Source organism: Uranotaenia lowii, chromosome 2, assembly GCF_029784155.1.
Source record: "Uranotaenia lowii strain MFRU-FL chromosome 2, ASM2978415v1, whole genome shotgun sequence".
In the NCBI taxonomy this organism is placed as follows: Eukaryota; Metazoa; Arthropoda; class Insecta; order Diptera; family Culicidae; genus Uranotaenia; species Uranotaenia lowii.
The window spans coordinates 140,891,147-140,912,690 of NC_073692.1; the positions used below are offsets into that span (position 1 = coordinate 140,891,147).

The 21,544-nt window shown below is 38.9% G+C and overlaps 1 protein-coding gene across 11 annotated transcripts in view; it reads left to right on the forward strand.

Moving 5' to 3' along the window:
* LOC129746953 (serine proteinase stubble-like) overlaps positions 1-21,239 on the forward strand; it is a 140,797-nt gene extending 119,558 nt beyond the window's left edge. For 9 of the 11 annotated variants that reach the window (XM_055740919.1, XM_055740920.1, XM_055740922.1 and 6 more), the window contains 5 exons: positions 12,605-13,231; positions 13,535-13,712; positions 13,800-13,947; positions 20,327-20,476; positions 20,540-21,239. In XM_055740919.1, the coding sequence (XP_055596894.1) occupies positions 12,605-13,231; positions 13,535-13,712; positions 13,800-13,947; positions 20,327-20,476; positions 20,540-20,836 (1,400 nt within the window). In that variant the 3' untranslated portion in view covers positions 20,837-21,239. The remainder of the gene's footprint in view (positions 1-12,604; positions 13,232-13,534; positions 13,713-13,799; positions 13,948-20,326; positions 20,477-20,539) is intronic. The other 2 variants (XM_055740925.1, XM_055740924.1) reach the window with 1 other exon arrangement.
* Positions 21,240-21,544: the final 305 nt, after the last annotated feature.

The window sequence follows — 21,544 nt, forward strand, 5'->3', positions numbered from 1 at the left end:
TTGTAAGGAGCATATCTTAAATTGATATAATTCACCTATGATCGCATAGACTTTTTGATATAATTTGAGATATTTTAACATCCTACGAGTACTGAATTATAACTCATTTAGATAGGAAAAATATTAGTATCAAAATATCTCATCTTGATATAATTTAGTTTTTCCCTCCTGATCGGGTATCTTTCTTCATCTTTCAATAACGGCAACATATGTGTTGAAAATTCTCATTGAAACTTGCAGATAAGATCATAAACTGAAAAATACAAAAAGTTATGAGAAACTTATGAATTAAGAAAAACCACCGCTTAAAGGGTCTAAAGTAGGGCAACTAACCCTAATTGATTTCAGGTGATTTGGATCGTGGTTCCCAGGGGTCGCGCATGTTAGTTGTTCACTGTTTTTGCGATATTGTCGTGATTATGCATCGGATTGAGATGAAAATCTGCAGATGGACGTTATGAGCTATGAGTAATTGACTCCACGTAGCAAGTTCCGGGTTACGGGTAGGCAGAAAGGGTCGTATACATATATTAACTGTGCAGTGTGCACTGTTATCAAGTAATTGACGTTTTTATGCGTCGGATTTTAATTGAAAATATTTCACATGGGAGTTTTGATCGCCGTAAAATTGTTTTCAAATATTGAATTTCAAATTTTGAAAATTCAGTGTTATATGCAAATATTTTGTGGGAGGCAGTCAATTGATACTTGGCATCCAATTTTAGTGTGAAAGTCAAGGAGAGAAGTCTTGCATATTAACAAATAGTAAATACATTTTTCTGTCATTATGTCGTGATTTTGCAACCGATCGAGAAAAAAAATACTCTCACATGAATTTTATTAAAAATCCAATCAACTTCTTAATTTGAATTTCAAGTTTCGAGGACAAGAGTTCCCTCAGTATGCGCATTAGGCTCGTCTCTCCCCTTCCCTATCGGCTTGATTATTTTGTAACGTTTTGTCTCATCCACACAGAAACTATTTTGTGTGTCTGGTGAATATTTTATTGTCAAAGTTTTCGTTTTCAATCTTGTAAAACCTTAAAAAATTGCATAACTGAGTAGAAATTAAACATTTTTCACCCTTTTCCGAAGCCAACGAACCTTTTCTAAACGATGATAATTGATTCACTTAACTCTTGGATAATTGACTGACATCATACATGAACGGAACGAAAGTGCACGACTCTTAGTTCAACTTAGCAGAGCTCAAATTACTTTTCGCCTTCTTCCTCCACAATGGTATCGTTAGTCGAAATCAATCGCGTTGAACTCAATTATCACCAAATCTAATGTCTTAGCCTTCATCTACTTTAGAAAAAGGTGTCTAGCCCTGGATTGATGGGAGTTTTTCGTTGCATTCAATCCAGGGCCTTCAGCCTTCCCAAAACATGATTAAGAAAAATTATCTATTGGATAACACGTGACCGTAGCTTGAAGGAAAGCAACAAATACAAAAATTCATCGGAGTGATTTCACATTTCACAAGTAAGGCAGTTAAATTGGTTTGGATTGGCTTTGTTATGCCACTTGAATGGTAAAAAGGGCTTGGGAAAGCGCGCCATTGCCATTGGAAAAGTTGTCAAATGAGCGAAACGTGAATGCAGCAAGTGGCAGGCAATTGTGGAAATGTATATTTCACACTTGAGCCGATGTTTCTATGGTTAATTTTCCTTGACACTGCTATAGAGTAGTGCATGATTGAGGCAACTCAACGACTATGGATTAAGCAAATTCTTTTAATTCTACCTTTGAAGGTTCGCTGATTTTGGTTTATATTATTCATGATCATGCAGAGCCCTGGGCTTGAATTGTAAAACTTATATTGATATCTTCATACTCATCTACTTGAATATGAGAACAAAATTTCAGTTTGAATCAAGTGTGCTAAAAAAGATTTTATAACTCCATCTAGTATTGAAACTTGAATGCTGTTTTAAAAAAGGAAAAAACAATTTCAAATTTAAAAATTGGCGAATAAATTCTTAGAAAAGACTGGGTAACCAAGGGCCCCATTTGCTCCATATCTTCTTTATTACAAAACATAAAATGAAAAATATAAATGACATGGTTTTCTAAATTTTTGATGTATCGTTAGATTTTTTTTCCAAATGTTTTGATTTTTTTTGTTTCGAGCTCTGATTATTTCAACAAAGGTGATTTTTTTGGATTTTGAAAAATGTTTGGCAAAAAACATGTAAAGTTTATGAATTGAACTGAAACTGTAATTTCATAACTCGTTTAGTTATTTTAAAGCAATTAATTGCGATGAAATAAATAAAGAGCATGGCTCGCGAACGTTTTGGTAAAATTTCTGATACATGACTTACGTTCGTTTCTATCGCATTAAATAAAATTGAACGAATAATTTTCTTAACCCTTCATTTTGCATAAAAAACATTACAGACAGGATAAATGCATTTTAAGTTATGCATGTATATAAAAACACCAAAATGGCTCAATATACCCCATTGAATGACTTTTTGATAGTTCATGAAAAAATCCTTTCCCATGTGAAAGAGCATGATGATACTAAGATAACAAGTACATATATAAGTATAATTTTGTTATGGACTTTAGGTCTACCACTTATGAAATTTGCGGTTTCTTGTATAATTATTAAATCAATTTTTTTTTAGCTTGTTAAATAAAATTTATAAATTAGATATAAGCAATTATGTATTTGAAAAAAGTTCGGAACCTCGAATGCTCCATAAAACTAAGAGGTTTGAGCTGATTCAAATAAACGAATTTTTTAAAAAAAAGTTAACTAGTTTAAGATTTGACAAAAAAAAGATTATTTCAATTGATTAAGATAATAATAAGCCTCCATAAGAGAACAACTATTTTGGTGCCATTGTTGTAATAGCTGTATAGATAGATTGTAATTCAAAAATTTTCAAAAATATTAGATTGAAACTGATATATGATTTATTTCAGACATCACAAAAGGGCGTTTTAAATTTTTGAAGATTTTTATTTATCTTACATCTATGTTAAAGACTGCTAAACATTTTGTTGAAAAATAATGTTTGAAATTGACCAGCCTCCGATAGAGTTATCTGGACTTGAGCACCATCGTCATAATCAAACAACACATTGCGAGACAACTTTCGTAAAACACTTTGTAACAATGTCTGATTCTGAAACTTTGTAAAAACTGAATATTCTTTCGCATCTTGATACATTGACAGTAACATATCAGAAGATATTTCATTTTCACGGAAAAACTTGAATATTTCAACTTCTTTAGGCTTCCGAGTTTCTTTACCGAAATGCATACGCAAAGTATGTTCACGACCGGTCTTCGCCATTTTTTTCCTTTCAAGTCCACAATCAAGATGACACTGAGAAATTGCTGAACACGTCTTTTCTCGACGAGCGCACTCGGCTAACTGATTCAGAATCACAATTCAGTTTAAAATTGTTGGTACTTACGGTTTCGACAGAGGAAATCTGCCGCTCCGTCGGCGAAACCAAAACAGTTTATTTCATTTCCGCATGCTTTGAGTCAATTCGCTATTGAAACAATAGCGGTGATGATTGCTGATGTCAGCTGATGATGGTAAACACGGTACAAATGTTTACATCATCACACTGTGAAGCCAAACAACTCAATTTAGGTTCGTGGTAACTCACCAGTGTTGCCAGATATTCTGAGTGGTTAGCTCAGAATATCACACGAAAATGAGAAAACTAATAAGTGAGGATATCACTTCAGTGAATAATGTAAATAGCTATCGCTTATGTTATAAGTTGTTATTTAAGGACTTGACGAACGAAACGAATAAAGATTAACTCTATTCCACCACTGAAACCTGCGTTTTCAACAGGTTATGGTCCCAGATTCGTCTGGAAAATTGGAAAATGAGTTATTGAGAGGGGTACTCTCAAGTATATTTGACATGCGGTTAGCAAGTTCTGCAGCAGCCAGCGCCGAGGGACAAACTTACCCAGAGACAAGCCAGAGGACCACCAGAGAGAGCCAGCCAGCAGCCAAAGGACCACCAGTGCTGAGACCAGCCAGCGAGATGTCCCATGCCAGCCAGGAGGTTCCGCCAAAGGTCGAGTCCGGGGAGGTTCGCGGATCGAGAGGGTTACTCTCGATGCCGTCACGAGCCACGCTGCGCTTAGCATGCGTGAGCTCACGTCCGACGGCCGAGAGGATTCCCTGGATCCGCAACCGGGCAGCGCAATGGTCAGGAGGTCCACCCCGGATTAATTGGGTGGTGCTGATAGCCGAGAGGGTTACTCTCGTGCTGTGGTTGTGCGCTGTGGTCAGCAGTTATGAGCTGACCCATGCACAGAGGACCACCAACGCAGAAGATCGTCTGTGCAGAGGCCACGAGATGCTCCAGGTCAGCCAGAAGGTGTCACTGGAGTTCGAGGCTGGGAAGTCGGGTTCCGAGAGGGTCACTTTCGATTCCGACACAAGCCGCGCTGCGGTAAGCAGTGTAACTTCATTTTCGACGGCCGGGAGGAGGACTCTCGGGATCTGTACTCTGGATTGGTCAGGTCCGAATGCTCCAGATGGATTATTAGCCAAGATTGGAGGTTGGAAAAAAAGCTGCTTGCCGAGAGGGTTACTCTTGTGATGAGGAGCTTCGCTGTAGTCAGTCCGCGAAAGCTGATCCAAGCCTGCAGTACGATTTTTCTGCGGCTTTGGAGAAGGTATGTTGGGCGACGGTTAGTTGCCAGCACCTTCAGCGACTTACCAGAGCCAGATTGGACTCATGTTACTGATAGTTACCCTCCGGTTTCCAGGAAAGGTCAAAGAGTTGACGCCTGGACGAGAATCTATGAAGCTGCAAGTCGAGAAAATCGTTCTCGTGCTTTTTAGCTGCGCTGTGATTAGCATGCGCGAGCTTGTCTTCGATGTTTGGAAGCTGTTCCGGGTGCTGCGAAGGAGGTGGTTCAGGCGATGGTTAGTTGTCAGCGATTTCAACCACTTCTTGATTTTTGCGGCATTTAGGACGAGTGCTGCCGATCGAAGTCTGGCTTATTCTCGGAGCCACCGAGAGAGGGCTTTGTTAGCCACAAGAGGATGCTTTTCTGGGGTTACCAGAACACAACACTCAAGATATGTTGTACGATCGCACGCTGAGGTTATCAGCCACCAGAATCAATGCAAGATTCGCGATTCTGGTGCCCGTCAGCGTAGGGTGCGAAACGAGAGCGACTTCAACGGTAGCAACGACGAAGATGACGATGATGACCAAGATTCCGTCAATTCCGAACCAGCCCAGAGACGCACTCAGCGAACAGGAGAAGCTAATCAACGCTACGTGGCTAACGTAGCCGCTGATGATGAGGAACAGCAACTTCGAATCGTCAGTAAGCTCAAGGGCCAAAGGGACTGCTTTTTCCGGAAGACCACCACAGCCATGAAAGAGAACGAGATTCGGGCTGAACGAGGTGAGGTTATCACTATTCAGCCGTTCAACGATTTGATCTGTTGTTTACAGTTTTCGAGGCCGAAAATCAGTGCTGCGGTTAGCGTACTAAGCAACTATCTGTGGTACATACCAGTTAATAGGAAGGAAGAATAAGAATAAATGATTTAGAAATCCGATTAATATGATACAAGTTTCTGTTTATATCTGCTGAATTGTTCGGTATTTCAAGCTAAATATGGTTTGTATGTAGCCTAATACTTCAAGCTTTTCCTTGGATAACTTAACATACATAAATTAAACTCTATATTAGAAAATATTTAGAGAAAACGTTCGAAATCACTAAAAGATTTCCTCCGAAAAAGAAGTTTTCGCGATGCACTTGGAAAGAGTGTCTCTATCACGGACATCTCTTTGGTTGAACATGCAGGGTGTGTCTAAGAAAGGGATTTTTGTAACAGTTGAACAAAATTATATTAGTGAAAGTGGCAAGCCGTGTTCCAGCAAGATGGCCAGTAAACAGTCGGTTTCTAGCCATTCGGGTCCCAGTCATCAGGGTTCCAGCCAGCCGAGTTCCAGCCAGCCGAGGTCCAGCCAGCTGATGAAATCGATGGCATCCCGCAAGCTGTTCGAAAGGGAGCTTTTCGAAGATACCGACGTCATGGACATCGAAAACAACCCTGGTTACGACATTGGCGTAGACGGTGGCAAGGAAAATGCTCCTGCAAGGCAATGTATTTTGGGCAAAAGTGTGACAAGGCAAAGAAGAAACGATTGAGAATTTGTTGGAAAAAAGGAGAGAGGTGAAAAAAAAATAAAACGAAAGTAAAGTGAGAAATGCATTGCATGAATGGTAAAAAAAAGAGAGACTCAATGAAAGTACGAGTGAAAAAAAAATCTGATAAATGTGAAAACAAAAATATTTCATAACTCAGCATATTTGTGAAATGAAAGTATGGATAAAAGAAACAAAAGAAAAAAAAGTTTATTAAGTTCTCATTGCCTTGTATATTAGTTTTTTGAGCAGAAAATAAACGAAACAAAATTTGATCGTTGCCAGTAACCTAAACGGAAAAGTTCAATGTCCAAAGAACTTCAAAGCATTTGTTATAAAAAAAAAGCGAGTTGAGCTTGAGAAAGGCACAGGAATCAATTTTATCTCAACAGTAAAGCCTTAAAGCTGTTTAAGATCATTCGAAAAGAGACTTTTCTAGTGCGACTTCGAGTATTCCAAGTAGTTCCGAAGAATCACGGTTTTCAATTTTCCTTTTCGTTTCTAAATATTCCGGAGTGCAAAGTTTCGGTGGATGATGAGGACATCAACAAACACGATATCTTAAGATGGTCAACTTCTTGAGGATTCTCTTAGTCTATCGGGAGTCATGGATGAGACTACAAAATTTACGATTTTGCGAATTAATGCCGGAAATTGTTTATTGGAAATATTTAGCAGCATAATTTGTAGTCCAAACTCTCCAGACAAAGTTATGTTCCCCGTTTTCAAATGCTATGTATAGCCTGAAAACATATTTCTCAACTGGTTTTGACAAAGCACTTCTCCGTAGGAAGTTATCTTTAACTACGCATAAATCGGATGAAACTGATATGTTATGATGATTGCGGCAGCAGCTCGTCTCTGTGAATTTGGAGAATAAAAGAAGTTTGATGAAATATTAGAAGTTGTTGCTATTGCTATACGCTATTCGAAAGGAAGTGTGCTCAACTGCTTTCAAATGGCAGTTCCACAAGAGTTCGTTTCAGGAACTTGTTAGCAAAATACGACAGTTAGAGATAAGAATGACCGAGGAACATGTAGGACGGAAACATAACCAAACAGCAACATTGGCTCAAGTACAAGTACCAGTAGAATTAGATGTTTGTGCTTCCACTAACGTGTCTCGTTCATACAAAAGTTCAGACAGTTCGCTCGGATCGAGCTCCATTCGGTAATCCTTATAGAGAAGCTTTTCAACAATCATCCGGGAATGTGTATAAACAAGGCATACAATTTCGTCCACAATATACTTCGATAGAATTTTTTGAAGGTTGCTTTAGCTGTGAAAGTGTTAACCACCGAGCTCGAACTTGCCCAGCTCGGAACGAAATTTGCACTGGATGCAACAGCCTCGGGCATGATCGGAGTGTCTGTCGTTCAAAAATCGGCCCAAGTAAGCAGCTAGCTATTGAACCTCCACCTGTAACAAAAAGCTTCGATATTGAGAACAGATAACTTAAAGATTACCGATGTAGTGATCCTGATGCTTGAATAAAATTCAAAATTGATTTTTTTGTATTAATAATAAACGAAAAATTCAAAATATTTAAATTACAAAAATTAAATAAAAATCTTAGAAAAAAGGCATTTATGTCAATTCATCGTATCATAGAAATTTCTTTTGCGAGAAAAAAAAAATGAGAGTAGAGACGGAGGGTATTGTGGTACATACCAGTTAATAGGAAGGAAGAATACCCAGGTAACCACCAAGCATTAGTATAAGCAGTAAATCAGCATTATATCTACATTTCCGCTGCATGTTGTAGTATATAAGCATTTGAAATGCATAGTTGTTTTAAATTAGCATGTGATATTCTATTTAAAAGCTTTTAGTCACTAAAAAGCTTTTTGAATGCACAATAGCCATAAAATAGCGATTTCAATGCTTGAATAATGCAATGAAGAAAATATTTAAAATTGCATTTTGGATGCTGATTAAAAACAGCTACGCATGTTAAATGCTAACCCACTGCAAGAAGCAGTGGAAATGCAGATATAATGTTGATTTATTGAAGATGCATATTTCTGGTTTGTAGGTACCGTTAGCCGTAGAGGGTTTTGTAAAACGGGTTGTTGGGCGAATAATAATATGTGTCTTTATTTTACCCAAATGTTTTCATTATGATGTTAAACTTAAACAGTTTGCTGAATTCTACCTAGGTGTTCAGTTGATTGTTCATTCATAATCGTATCATAATATCTAGGTATAATCAAACAAAACAACTTATATACCAACGTACCTATTCCTTCATATTTATAGATGGCATGTTTTTCTTTGTGTACAGATTTTTGTTTTGAGTATTTGTAGAGTGATTAATATTGATATAAGAAAAATGGATCGTTCAAAAAGTGGGAAATTATCATCAAAAGTGGTTCATTCAATCGAAATTTGTTGGTGTCACTAAAAAAATGCCTACACTGTTTAAAGATGGACACAACCCAGGTAACCACCAATCATTTAAAATAGCACGTAAGTAGCACTATATACGCATATACGGCAGGTGGATTAAAGCTACTAAGCATTAGTTAAGCATTTATGTAACCCTGAATGCTACTCAAATGCAGGTGACGTGTTGTTAATATGGAACAAAAATATCATGTTCCATCAGGTCTTCTCTTATAGCTCAGCGGATAAAGGAATCGTCCATTGATATTGATGTCGCTAGGATCCAGTTGCCAGATATTCTGGGTAAGAATATCAAAGTACTCATTGAGAAATTAGTACTTTCCCGGTTAGAGAATATAAGAAGTGGAAAGCGACAATTAGCTATCGCTAATTAATATAGTTGTATTCTACTGACCTCACAGACGAAACATGAATAAAGATAACTCGATTCCACTACTGAAACCTGCGTTTTCAACAAAAATTAAATACATTATTTCAATAATGAATTCAGATTAAACCCCCATAACTTCAGAATTACAATTAAAGATTCATGAATGAGGGCTCTGAAACATGGCATTTAAAATATTGATCTCAAATTGAGAATCGGGATTTTTTGTACATTAAGTAATCGTATTGTTTCAGAAAAACTAAGAATATGATTTAGCTCGTAAATGAGTTTAACATTCAAGATAAATATTTGAAATTTACTATTTCGTTGAGAAATTCATGAGATCACAAACATTTTAATTTAAACTTAATTTCATTTCAATTTTAATTTAATTTAAATTTTAATTTAATTTAAATTTAAAAATTAAACCAAAGTAAGTTTGTACACACAGTTCAGATAAAAATCACAAATTTCAAGGGGAATTGAGTTCATTTTTTAGTTTGGAATGTTTTGATGCACAAAATCTTATTTTTATTTAAAAAAAATGTTTTTCATAAAATTATCATTATAGAATTGATTTTTAATGAAAAATATTTGTCGATAAAGGAACATTTAGCTACCGTCATCTAAAACATTGAACAAAATTTTTAATTTTTGAGGTTTTTTGTTTAACATCAGGTTGTCAGATTGCTCGCTTTAATCCGGGTTTTCACGGATATTTAATGCAAACAGTGATCGGAAAATCGCTCAAGAAAAGCAATCATGAATGGTTTCTAGCTAGAATGATGCTACCTCCGAGTGCTGTGATACGCACGTGGTAAAAGTACCCATTGAATATATGTCGAAAATCAACACTAACTTGATACAAAAAGATATACCATGCCCCACCGGAGGCTACCGTTGCTATTCGTCATGTGGCTAATCGACGGTGATCGACATACTTGGTGATACATTTTGAACGTCGCTCCCTCAATCATTCCCGAACGTCTATCCTCGCATCATTGTTGATAATGCTCGTTATTGATAGACGATCATTAATGTTTCAAAAGGAAAAATCTGAATAAATACCAGGACCACATGTTCAAAAAAGCTGTAGCACATGCTGGACAGTTCATTGCGGTTACCTAGTCATGATTTTGTCCTTCTAGGCAAAAATCATCTGATAGCCTACATAGATCGCTCAGAACTGATACATATCAGTTATGATCCTAAAGGTTGAAAGTCGTTAGGGGAAGGAAATCAGCATCGAGACGTTCGTTGCTGATAGTCTGCGTCCTTTTTTACCTCATCATGTATCGCAAAAGTGTTTCAAATACAGAAGCGTCGTTGTCATGCATGATTGTTTGTATGATTTGGTTGAAGAAGGAAAATTTGACTGCTTTGATTTTTTGGCTCTGAATGTAGTCAAGCATGGCTAAGTGAAAATGATTGATTTTCGGAAGCATGAATGCAAAGTTTGAAAATGTCCAGTCCGGCCCGGAATTTTTTGTCGAGATTTTTGAAACCAAATGTCTTTCTGGATACGTGCTTAAAAAATTCTGTCCACCTTAGTTTAACGTAAATTAAATTCATGTTTTTTGAAGAGTCGAATTTTCAATCTTAAATCATAAATTTTGTTCAAGTTTGTAACAAACAGATTTGAACAAAAATAGTTTTAATAGATTTATTTTTGAAAATTTGATGAATTTGGAAACTTTTTTCACCCACGTGTCGGGAAATTCATTACCTTTCACCATGTATTTATGTCATAACACCAAACGATAGCATTTTGTAAACAACCGCCATGGAAGCCGAACGGAGAGATCAAATTGTGCACAGTTTTCTTGAAAATCCATTGTTGTCGGCATCGAAGCTAGCTAAACAGCTTAAAATTCCCAGAAATATCGTATGGCGTGTTATCAAGCAGTACAAGGAAACATTGACGACGGCTCGGAAGCCGCATTCGAAGCGTCGGAGTGGAACTGCGTGGGAAAGTCATCAAGGCCGTCAAGAGGAATCCCAATCTTTCAGACCGCGATTTGGCCAATAAGTTCCAGGCCGCTCACAGTACGGTGCGACGAATTCGTCTCCGGGAAGGAATAAGGTCATTCCGAGCCAGCAAACAGCCAAATCGGACGCTGAAGCAGAACAATGTGGCCAGAATCCGTGCTCGAAAGCTGTACGACCAAGTGCTGACCAAGTTCGACGGATGTATTCTGATGGACGATGAGACCTACGTGAAGGCGGACTTTGGGTCAAAAATTTTATTTGGCGACGGCTCGGGGGGATGTACCTGCAAAATTTAAGTTCGTGTTTGCGGATAAATTCGCCCGCAAGTACATGATTTGGCAGGGGATATGCAGTTGTGGACAGAAAACCAAAGTCTTTCTCACTGACAAGACAATGACATCAGACGTCTACAAAAAAGAGTGCCTACAGAAACGGATTCTGCCGTTTATTCGTGCCCACGACCGTCCAGTAATGTTTTGGCCGGACCTCGCAAGCTGCCATTACAGCAAAACGGTTATGGAATGGTACGCAACGAACGGGGTCAGCGTAATACCGAAGGACCTCAACCCCCCAAACTGCCCCCAGTTCCGGCCGATAGAGAAATACTGGGCAATCACGAAGCGGAGGCTTAAGGCAAAGGGAAAACTTGTTAGGAACATGACTCAAATGAAGAACTGGTGGAATCAAATCGCCAAAACGGTGGACGAAGAGGGTGTGCGCCGCCTAATGAGCCGTATTACGGGAAAAGTACGAGAATTTCTTCGAAACAGCAATGCATAATTTTTATAATTTTTTTTATGAAAGCGTAAAGAAAATGCTACATTTGTATGAAAAACAAATTATGAATTCGTTAATAAATGACTGAACTACACGCAATTGTTTGTGTTCCAATATTAAATGAAGCAGACTTTATATTGTCCTCAAATACCTGCCGAAATCGGTTCCATTCGCTTCATTAATTCCAAAGTTATTCGAACTAAATTGTATAAGGGCCCCTTTCACTTCCTATGTACTCACTGAAAGAAGGGTGGTGTCTCAAAAATGAATCGTATAATTTTTCCATGGTATATTTTTTTTCCATTTCTCAGATAAGTTCTTGTGTTGTGCAAAAATTTTTATGGAAGCCTCCTTCCTCCCTTCCTATATCCTCGATGGAAGAATGGAGTGATTTCAAACGATTATATAACCATTTCTGATATCACACGTATACCCATGACAAATTTGGTTCCATTTGTTTGATTAGTGCTCAAGTTATGCCGAAATTTAAAAGGAGCCCCTTTCCTATTTCCCCACTGGAAGGCAGGAATGGTACCAATTATCAATGGTAACCTTTTCTGTTCTCGTGATATGCATTAAAAATATCACGGAAGCCTCCAATCCCAAATTGCCAATGGAAAAAGAGAGAAGTTTAAAATAATCATAAATTGCAAAGAAGCATCCATACTTTCTTCTAATATTTTTTTCATTTTCAAGTACATTGGTTGACTTCTAGAATAATAACAGTTCCGAAAAGTCCGGGAAAGCGTTTTCACATCACGGTGGAATGTGTCATTATTGTTTCACATAGATCTACGACTATGCATCCTTGAACTGTGTTCACTTAGTTAAAACTAAAATAAATATTAATTAACCAATGCCATTCCCTCGATTCAACTAAACCCATTACTCGTTTAGGTGACATAATCAATCTGTTCGATTTCTATCCGTCCTCATCGTCGACCTCATCCACGTCATCATCCTCATCTTCGTCATCTTCGTCACTGTCGTCATCATCCGGCGGCAATCACTCACCGAGTCGTCCATCGCAATCGACTCCACTGTTTGCAAGTCCTGGAGGCACAAGCTTCCAGTCGAAGCCGCCCCAGTACCATCACCAACATCATCCGTATCCCACGGTGACTAGCACCCAGAATCCACCGGAATGGGGCTTCGAGGGCAATCACCTGGGCAATGGGCTAAACTCTCCATTTGCAGTGCCTTTGAAGCCCTCCCATTCATCATCGCAACACCAGCACCAACATCAGCACCAGCAACATCGTCCGCCCCCTCAGGCGCCGCCCTTTGGAGTCGGAGGAGGAGGAACGCTGCATGATGAAAATGATCACGGCGGTCCCACGGCCAGTGCCATCTACGGGGAACGGCCTTTCGGATTCGGCGGCAATCGACCCAGTCTTGGGTCTTCAATTTTTAGCAGCGGCACCGGTCCCGGAACATCCAATGGCTTGGCTGGCCATCGGCCTCCGATTTATAGCTATCAGGGTTCCAACCAGCAAGAAGACGATGGATATGGAATCGAAAATGGTATTTCTGCAAACGATGCACTTTTTGTTCAAACTTGGTGGATTTTACTTTTATTTGAACCCAACGCAATTCCACAGGATTTTTTCAAGTCGCACCCACATTGGAATGAATGGTTGGGTGAAACACGCTTGTAGTAGCACTGGTTTTTTCTTTTGGCAAACCGAACTGGCACCAATGCACCCTTTTCAGCTCACAAACTCCCACAAATAGTTCAATGGGTTGTTCCTACCTTAAAAGCTTATATGAAGACTCATAAGTCAGTCATTTACAGTGTTTTTCAACCTTTCTGCTTCCCAATTCCAGGTTGCGGAGAACTGTACACCCGAACAAACAGGATAGTCGGAGGGCACTCGACGGGATTTGGAACCCATCCGTGGCAGGCGGCCCTCATCAAGACCGGCTTCCTGACCAAGAAGCTGAGCTGTGGAGGAGCGTTGGTTTCGAATCGTTGGGTCGTTACGGCAGCTCACTGCGTCGCTACGTATAACTTATGATCTACCGAACCGAGGGGAGCGGGCAAGTAGGTGTTCCCGAGTTTTGCTAACGGTTTTCTTTTTACCTATTTTAGGACTCCTAACAGTAATCTGAAGGTGCGGCTTGGGGAATGGGACGTTCGGGATCAGGACGAACGGTTGAACCACGAAGAGTACGGAATCGAGCGGAAGGAAGTTCATCCAAGCTATTCACCGAGCGATTTTCGAAACGATATTGCACTGGTAAGATAATCATAATTAAATAAAAGGCAAATGTTAAACTTCTGAAATTGTCTTATAAGCTAAGTAAATGGAAATAACTATTGTATTGGCTAAGCGCAGAATTAGCTAGAAAAAAAAATGTTAAAAAGACCTTAATATGACAAGGAATTGAGCTGGAAGCCATAGACCTTTTAACGCACCATCAATGCGTTAATGGGAAAAATAAGGCAGATGAGGGATTGACAGATCAGCTACGAAGCCTTTGGCCTAGTTTAGGTTCAAAACCCAACTTTAATCGCCCCTTCCTATGCTAAATATATTACTTAAAACGCGTGTTAGCCGTGCCTATTTCAGTGCCCAAGGTAGACGCACCAGTTGCTGACCTTTTTTTAGTATATCTTGGAGAACTATCCGAAGCATTAATATCTTGCTCAATACTGTGGAGCTACATTGCCGGTGTCATCACAAGGCGCTAGAAATCGAGATTCATGAACGTAAGTGGAGATGGAGCACTTACGAGATTCAGAACACGCTGCGAAGAGATGAGAGCGAGATTTGTAGAGAGGCGTTTGACTAGAATCCAGATTGACATCTGAAAAGAGGCAAGCCCAGAAGCTCACAGCGGCGTAGTTTGGACGATGTAATCTGCATAGTTGACGAAAACCTTGGCTTGCTCCGGATCGCCAGCAGTGGTGTGACCCATTTTGGGTAACAACAATAATAAAATTTAATTAATTTTTGGAAACCCATCCCAAGTTTATTTTATTAAAATTATAAAAATTGTAAAAGTCTTCTTTCTCTTGGAAATATTAGCCAGCATTATGTAAAATAAGTTGTTTTGTCTGCTAGGATAAGAAATTAGGGTCATTCGTCCGAGTATCGTACGGAAGATAACCTGTCCAGGGTATTCTAGAGCGCGATGCCCTGGAACACATTCCACCTGGACCGGTTACGTGATGCGGGCCTGCTTCCGTGCTCGTGAGCAATGCTGAGATGAATGGCTGCTTCCGTTGTTATCCCTAAGTCTCATCGATGAGTAGCTGAACGATAAAACATCGCGTCAACGAGATCAATTCGTGCGTTGACTGGTTGGTTTCCGAAGCAGAGTAGAGCAAACTTCTGGAAGAGAGGGCAAAGCCGCCGTAGGGGCTCGAGCAAGATGTGACAGTGGAGTTTTGGCATCGAAAGTGGAGGCATGCAAATAGCACCGTTCCACATATAAAAAAAAGAAACAAGTGGGTGAAATCGTTGTGTGACCGCGTGTGCACTGTTTTAACACGTTCGTCGCCACGCTCATTTTGGTTGTTTTACTTGCCGGGCCCAAAGAAAATCTCGGAGCAAAAAAGCAACCATGGAGAACTCCACTATTTGTAACGTGTTGTAGCAGTATGGATAAAATCAAATAATTTGTATTTTTTTTTTTTACTTGAACATCCCTGTGACGATAGAATGAACACCTAGCTGAAAATAGCCATCCCTGCAAAAGCCGATAATCATTCTGTTTATAGGGGCCGTTCACTTATTACGTAAGCACGATTTTGGAAATTTTCACCGAATTCTCACATGAGCAAATAGCTCACTCGGCTACGTTCCCAGCTGAGGACCTAGAGGGCCCGGGTTCAATTCCCCTTACGATATATTTTTTTTATATATAATTAAATCCATGGTCCACCGATGAGGTTGGAATAACCTCCGGTGGTGTTAAAGAAAAACGCACCGTTTCCTCGTCAAGTAAAGGAAACTTAGGAAAAGCACTCTCAACGTTACCGACAAATACCCCCATCCGGGGAAACTTTGGGATGGTTAGTATGCCTAGGCAGCGCTAGAGGCGCTAATGTAGAGTTGGAAGAAATCTCTGAGGAGAAGCTAGATGTAGGAGAAAACTTAGAAGCCAAAACCACCCACCTAAATGTAAAATACACTCCTTACTAATCCTACAAACACCAACCACCACCATCAGAAAATGTAAATAAATTAGTTGTTGCAACAAACGTTTTTTGAGACCAAATAAACGATGTTTTTAATGAAAAGTTAAGGTTCACGTTTTTTTCGGTTGTTCGGTAGAGTAGAGTTTTTTTTTGAGTTGGATTGACTCTAGTTTGTTTCTTTTTCCCATCCAACCCCTTTCCAGTTTCCGAAGCAATCCTGGGGAATTTGTTCGGGGAAAGTGGGTCCGCTGAAGATAATTCTGGAAATATAGTTTTTCCAGTCAGTTGATATTTTTTGGCCAACCGAACAACCAGTCTGAATTTTTGTAGATTTTTTGACCAATTAGTCGGGGATATTGATGGATGATCGACGGTTGAGGTCGGTAGGTTGAGTCTGATCTGGGCCAATACAATATACACCCACCCTATGTTGGGTCTCAAAAGCCGGGCAAGCTATCAAAAGGCGGCTGGTCTCTTTGGAGTGGCGCTTAAATCATCCGCTAACAACCCAGATCCCAATTCGCCCACTGCCTCCTGTTGCAGTGTGGCTAAACTGAGAGGCTAACTTGAGTGAGAGAGCGTCACATGCTTTTTGATGTGACGGGGCCTCCCATGAAATACACCCGTCACCAGAATATGGATGTCATGGCGACGAACGTGTTAAGAAAGAAGTGCTGTATCGTCGTTCGGAGCATTTGTTAGTCCTGCCAAAAAAAGGAAGAACTGAAACGGTCAGGAGAACGAGTTAAATTTACCCTTTGCCTGAAGCTATTTATCAGGTGACAGCCATCTTGCCATCTCCACGTGGTGACGAAACCTGCCGGTTCGAAGCATTGTTTGAGGGCCGTGGCTGAGTTTTGCATCGCATTCACCAGGATCTAAGCCAAATCTGTGATCCGGTATTTCTAGTCACAACCCTCTAGAATTGAAACCCGTCGAGTATCGGAAGCAAAATCTGAAACTCGGTGTTGCGTCCTAGAAAAACCAATTTAATGAGCCCACCGGTTATCGGGAACCTATCCGGTATCCGATGCCGTATCTCGTCCAAAAAACCGCCGGGGATCGGAAGTTTTTGCCAAAACCCGGTGCTGTGCTACCCAAAACCATCGTCCAAGAAACCCACCGCGGTATCGGCCACCAAGACCGAGACCCGGTGATGTGCCCCATAAAGAGTCGTACCAGAAGCCCAATCCAAGATCCGATGCCGTGCTCTTCCAAAACCTACGCCCAAGAAAACCACTAGGGTATTGGACCCACCGTGAACTGGTGCTGTACCAATCATCTACAGCAATCGACCAAGAAACCCACCAGGGTTACGGAAGCCGAATCCGAGACCCGGTGCTGTGCCGCAGGCCAAAATCGAGAAAGGTTGGTGTTCGAACGAGCAGGTGCCACGTGGCTCGCCGAACACCGCTCCCACAGCTGTAAATTATCACTAGGCCTGCCGATACAAGGTATAACCATGAAACCCGAACTCAAATCGTCTCAAGCCTTTATGTCGGCCCTATGTATCGGAGAATCGGCGCAGAATCTTAGGTAGCGGTAGGTAGGTTTCAAGCATCCCACAAGAGTCATGGTATTTGAAGCGGCTACTTCTAATGGATTGAAGATGACTTCTGCTTTCATGAAATCTGGAGTAAAAAATCAAACTTCAATCTAAGTAATTTTGAAGAATAATAATGCTTACGTGGATTCGGTTAAACTTCGGTGGACCCGAGAATAATGTTTTCAAACAAGATGGATCACATGCCATACTCCAAAATGGACCCAAACCTGACAGGAGGATAATGTGATGTTTTCACCGATGGATCTTTGACCTTCTAGCAGCTCGGATTTGAACCCCCTCGACCAATTGTGTGTCGCTTTTGTGTCGTTTTTGTGTCGTTTCTAAATTCAAATTGAGCTAGAAATAATTACAATACCAAGCATGATGATGATACTGAAGACCATCCCATAAAGAAAAAAATATTAAATTCTACTTATAATTAATAAACTATTATTATTTTTCAAACATACACAGGAGCTCAGTGAAACATGAATATATTTCTTAAAGAGATCTTAGTTCTACTGATCACTAAGCGAACATCTTCCAAAGATATGATGGCTAGCATCTTACAAATTCTAAAATTCGATCTCATGACCTCTGACTTAGAAGACTTAAACGCTATTATCTAGACCACGGTCTAAGGCAACATTTCAAAATGATGATCCTTATTCTAAATTAGAAAATTTTAATTCAGTATTTTCGAATCATCAAAACCAACAGAAGCACAACAAACAAATTTCAGAACAGGTCAGAAGATTACCATGGTTAATTTTTTTTTGGCAAAATGACTAAAAAAATTATTTATTTTAATTCACATATTTCTCATTTGTAATTGAAGGGTTGATTGAAAAATTCTTCTGTTATCTATATACATCTTAATATATATCTTAAATTTTAAATAATACTTAATCGTGATACGGAATGTGAATTTTCGATTAGGAAATCAAAATCCAAGAGAATTTTTTCAAAATACAAAGACGTTTATTGGAAAAAATTAATTTCATCTCAAGAGTGTCAATGATCAGAGCCAGAGATAAATTCAAATTCTTTCGGTTATCAAAATAAAAGGCTCAATAAAATCATTTTTAATGATTTTGGTGATTGGAATGAAGTTTTTAAGTTCCTTTTTTGAACGTTTTTCGAACTTATCATAGTTTAATTAGAAAATCTTGATTCAAATGATTCAAAATAATATAAAAAATTTTAACGTGTATAAATGTTCAAGCGTTTGAATAATTTAAATTTTAAGCTCTGAATATTAAGTCTAGGAATAGACTGTAGCAAGAAACAAAGTTCATCTTGTTAAAAATTTAAATACATAGATGATAATGTTATGAGAACAAAAAAAAATCAGGTTTGAAAAACAAAGATAGACTTATTAAAAATATTTTAAAAAATGTTAATAACTTGACTATAAAATTCAGATTTTTTTTGATTATATGGAAAACAATAAAATTCAACAATTTGGTTTGAAAATAAAAAGAATTTTAATTTATTTTATCAGCCTCAACGATAGAAGCTATGTAAGCTAATATTTAAAAATAATGGATAGATAAATTGAAGATAAAAAAAATCAAAATTAGTTCCACGGGAAACAAATTATTGATATGTGATGATAACGCTTCTCTAATCAAATTCTGCTCGCTTATTTTCAAAATCTTTTTATTTCTTCTACCCAGCAAATGTAAAATCGCAATAGAAATGAAAGCTCAAAATGTTAACAACGTCAAAGCTAATCGTAATTCCTGCCGAATAAGTAAACGATCGTAAAAATGGTTCCCTGAACGAAATAAAGAAAACAGGCAAAAGAGATCAATTATCCATATCTCCCCCACAGTTTCGCCTGCACTAAATACTCTCCAAACTAGCATGTGAACATGATTCGCAACCAAATGTTTGAAGAAATCTTAAGATTTTGCAATCTATCGCAACAAAAATTGTTGAAATCGGCCATTATTTGGCGAAATAGCATGCTTTTCAAATCGAGTCTCCCGGTCGGGGAGGTCGAACATTTTGACGCCTTATATGTTATACCATTTTTAAAGCTTTGTTACTTTTTTATTTAAACTTTTATCGAAATTCGGTCTTCGGATGAAATTTAGTTTGTGCATCAATATAACCGTATTTAAAAGAAATTGGTCCAAAGGGACCAAAGTTTTTGATGAAATACTGGTTTTTTATGATTCTCCCGGACAAAATGTCTCAAAAACCCAAACAAACTTCAGGCTCAGACCCTTTCTCGTGGTCCGATCTGGCTTAAATTTGACATGGAACCTTGTACTAGGCCTAGGCCCATTTTTGCTTGCAGCGTATAACATTCCACATATTAAGAGATTTTTCTATCCGAGGCAACGAAATGGGGGATCTTGCTTCTATTGGAATTATAAGTCAGGAAGTCACAATCGCCAATCGAAGTTTTAAGGTGACTGTTCCTGCAAATGCGAATGCGAACATTGCCTCCACTTTGGTGGGTAAATGCTGTTTTTGTTAGTTTAATACGATCAATCTATAATGCATATTAAACGTTTTAAAAGTTGTTGAGAAATATATCTACAAAAATGTTTGCTGTGTAACTTTTTATCCGCCTATAATTTCCGTAATCTAGAAATGATCCTACGTTAATAACATAACTTTTCAAATAAATATATAATATGAAGACGAAAAAGACCATTTGTATAACATTCTAGAATTAATTTTTGCCAATGAAAACGTCGGACGATTTCGATAGTCGGACGAACCCTTCGGTCCAAACAGCGTCCATTTTATGAACTAGTACTGTATTAAGCATTTTTTTTTTCATAAAGTATGTGGAAAAAAGATTTTCAATTTAACCCGGATTGACTTCCATGTCCCTACCCACTCCGTGATACGGTTTTAAATTTTTGTTGAAAATTCAATATGTTAAAATTTAAAACATTCTTTTTAGGTGAAACTTGACAGGAAAGTAGTTTTCCGGCAGCACATTCTTCCCGTGTGCCTTCCACCGAAATCGGTGAAGCTGGTGGGAAAAATGGCCACCGTTGCAGGGTGGGGCCGAACTAGGCACGGTCAAAGTACGGTTCCCTCTGTACTACAGGTAATTTCACATCCGTACTGAATCATTCAGGACTTTCTGCTTATCAAGTTGCTTCCATTCCAGGAGGTGGACGTCGAAGTGATACCGAACGAACGGTGCCAACGATGGTTCCGAGCTGCGGGCCGGAGGGAAACTATCCACGATGTTTTCCTGTGTGCCGGCTACAAAGAAGGTGGCCGAGATAGCTGTCAAGGTGACTCCGGAGGTCCCCTAACGTTATCGTTAGATGGGCGGAAAACTCTCATCGGACTCGTATCCTGGGGTATCGGATGTGGCCGGGAACATCTTCCCGGAGTCTATACCAACATCCAGAAGTTTGTGCCTTGGGTAGAGAAAGTGATGGGCAAGGAATATTCCTGAGTATCTACCAACTCCTCGAAGGGGGAGGTTCCAAAATATATGCAACTGTAAATAGTCATCCAAACCAAGTTAGTTTCCTAGATAGAGCGCGCTAGGTAAGACACTGATAAGATTTTTAAATGGGAACGACAATCGATAGGCGAAGACAGAATTTCAAATCGCGCAAGAACCAGGTGCAAAATATCTGTTTTAGTAAAGTCAAATGACTGCCTTTAGGACCGTAGTTTGTGCGAGCTGCTGTTGCAAGATACAAGTGTTCCACGAGAAACGTAATTTATTAGTAACTTATTTGTAATGCATAGATAGATTGGCTGTCGTTCAAATAGGTTAATAGACTTCTAAGAAATAATGATTACCATTCCAACGAAAAGTTTCTCTAGCATGTAAGGCATCCTGTGAATGGTCAAATAAATAACATAATAAGACATAAAAATGTATGATATTTTTCCGAACTGTCCATGAACTGATTCTTCTATTAGCGATTGAATGAAAACCTACTTAATATTATTATCCTATTTCAACGTAATTTTAGCATAAAAATCCATTTTTTCTATTGGATTGGATATATGACCGATGAAGCCATTAGTCTTTTAAAAGTCGCCAAATTCACGATCGATTTTATCACGGTTATTGTTTCGATTTTATCACGCTTTTTAGAAATCATTCAGAAACCATTTCCAGGACCTTAAGATTCTTTCAAAAGCGTAT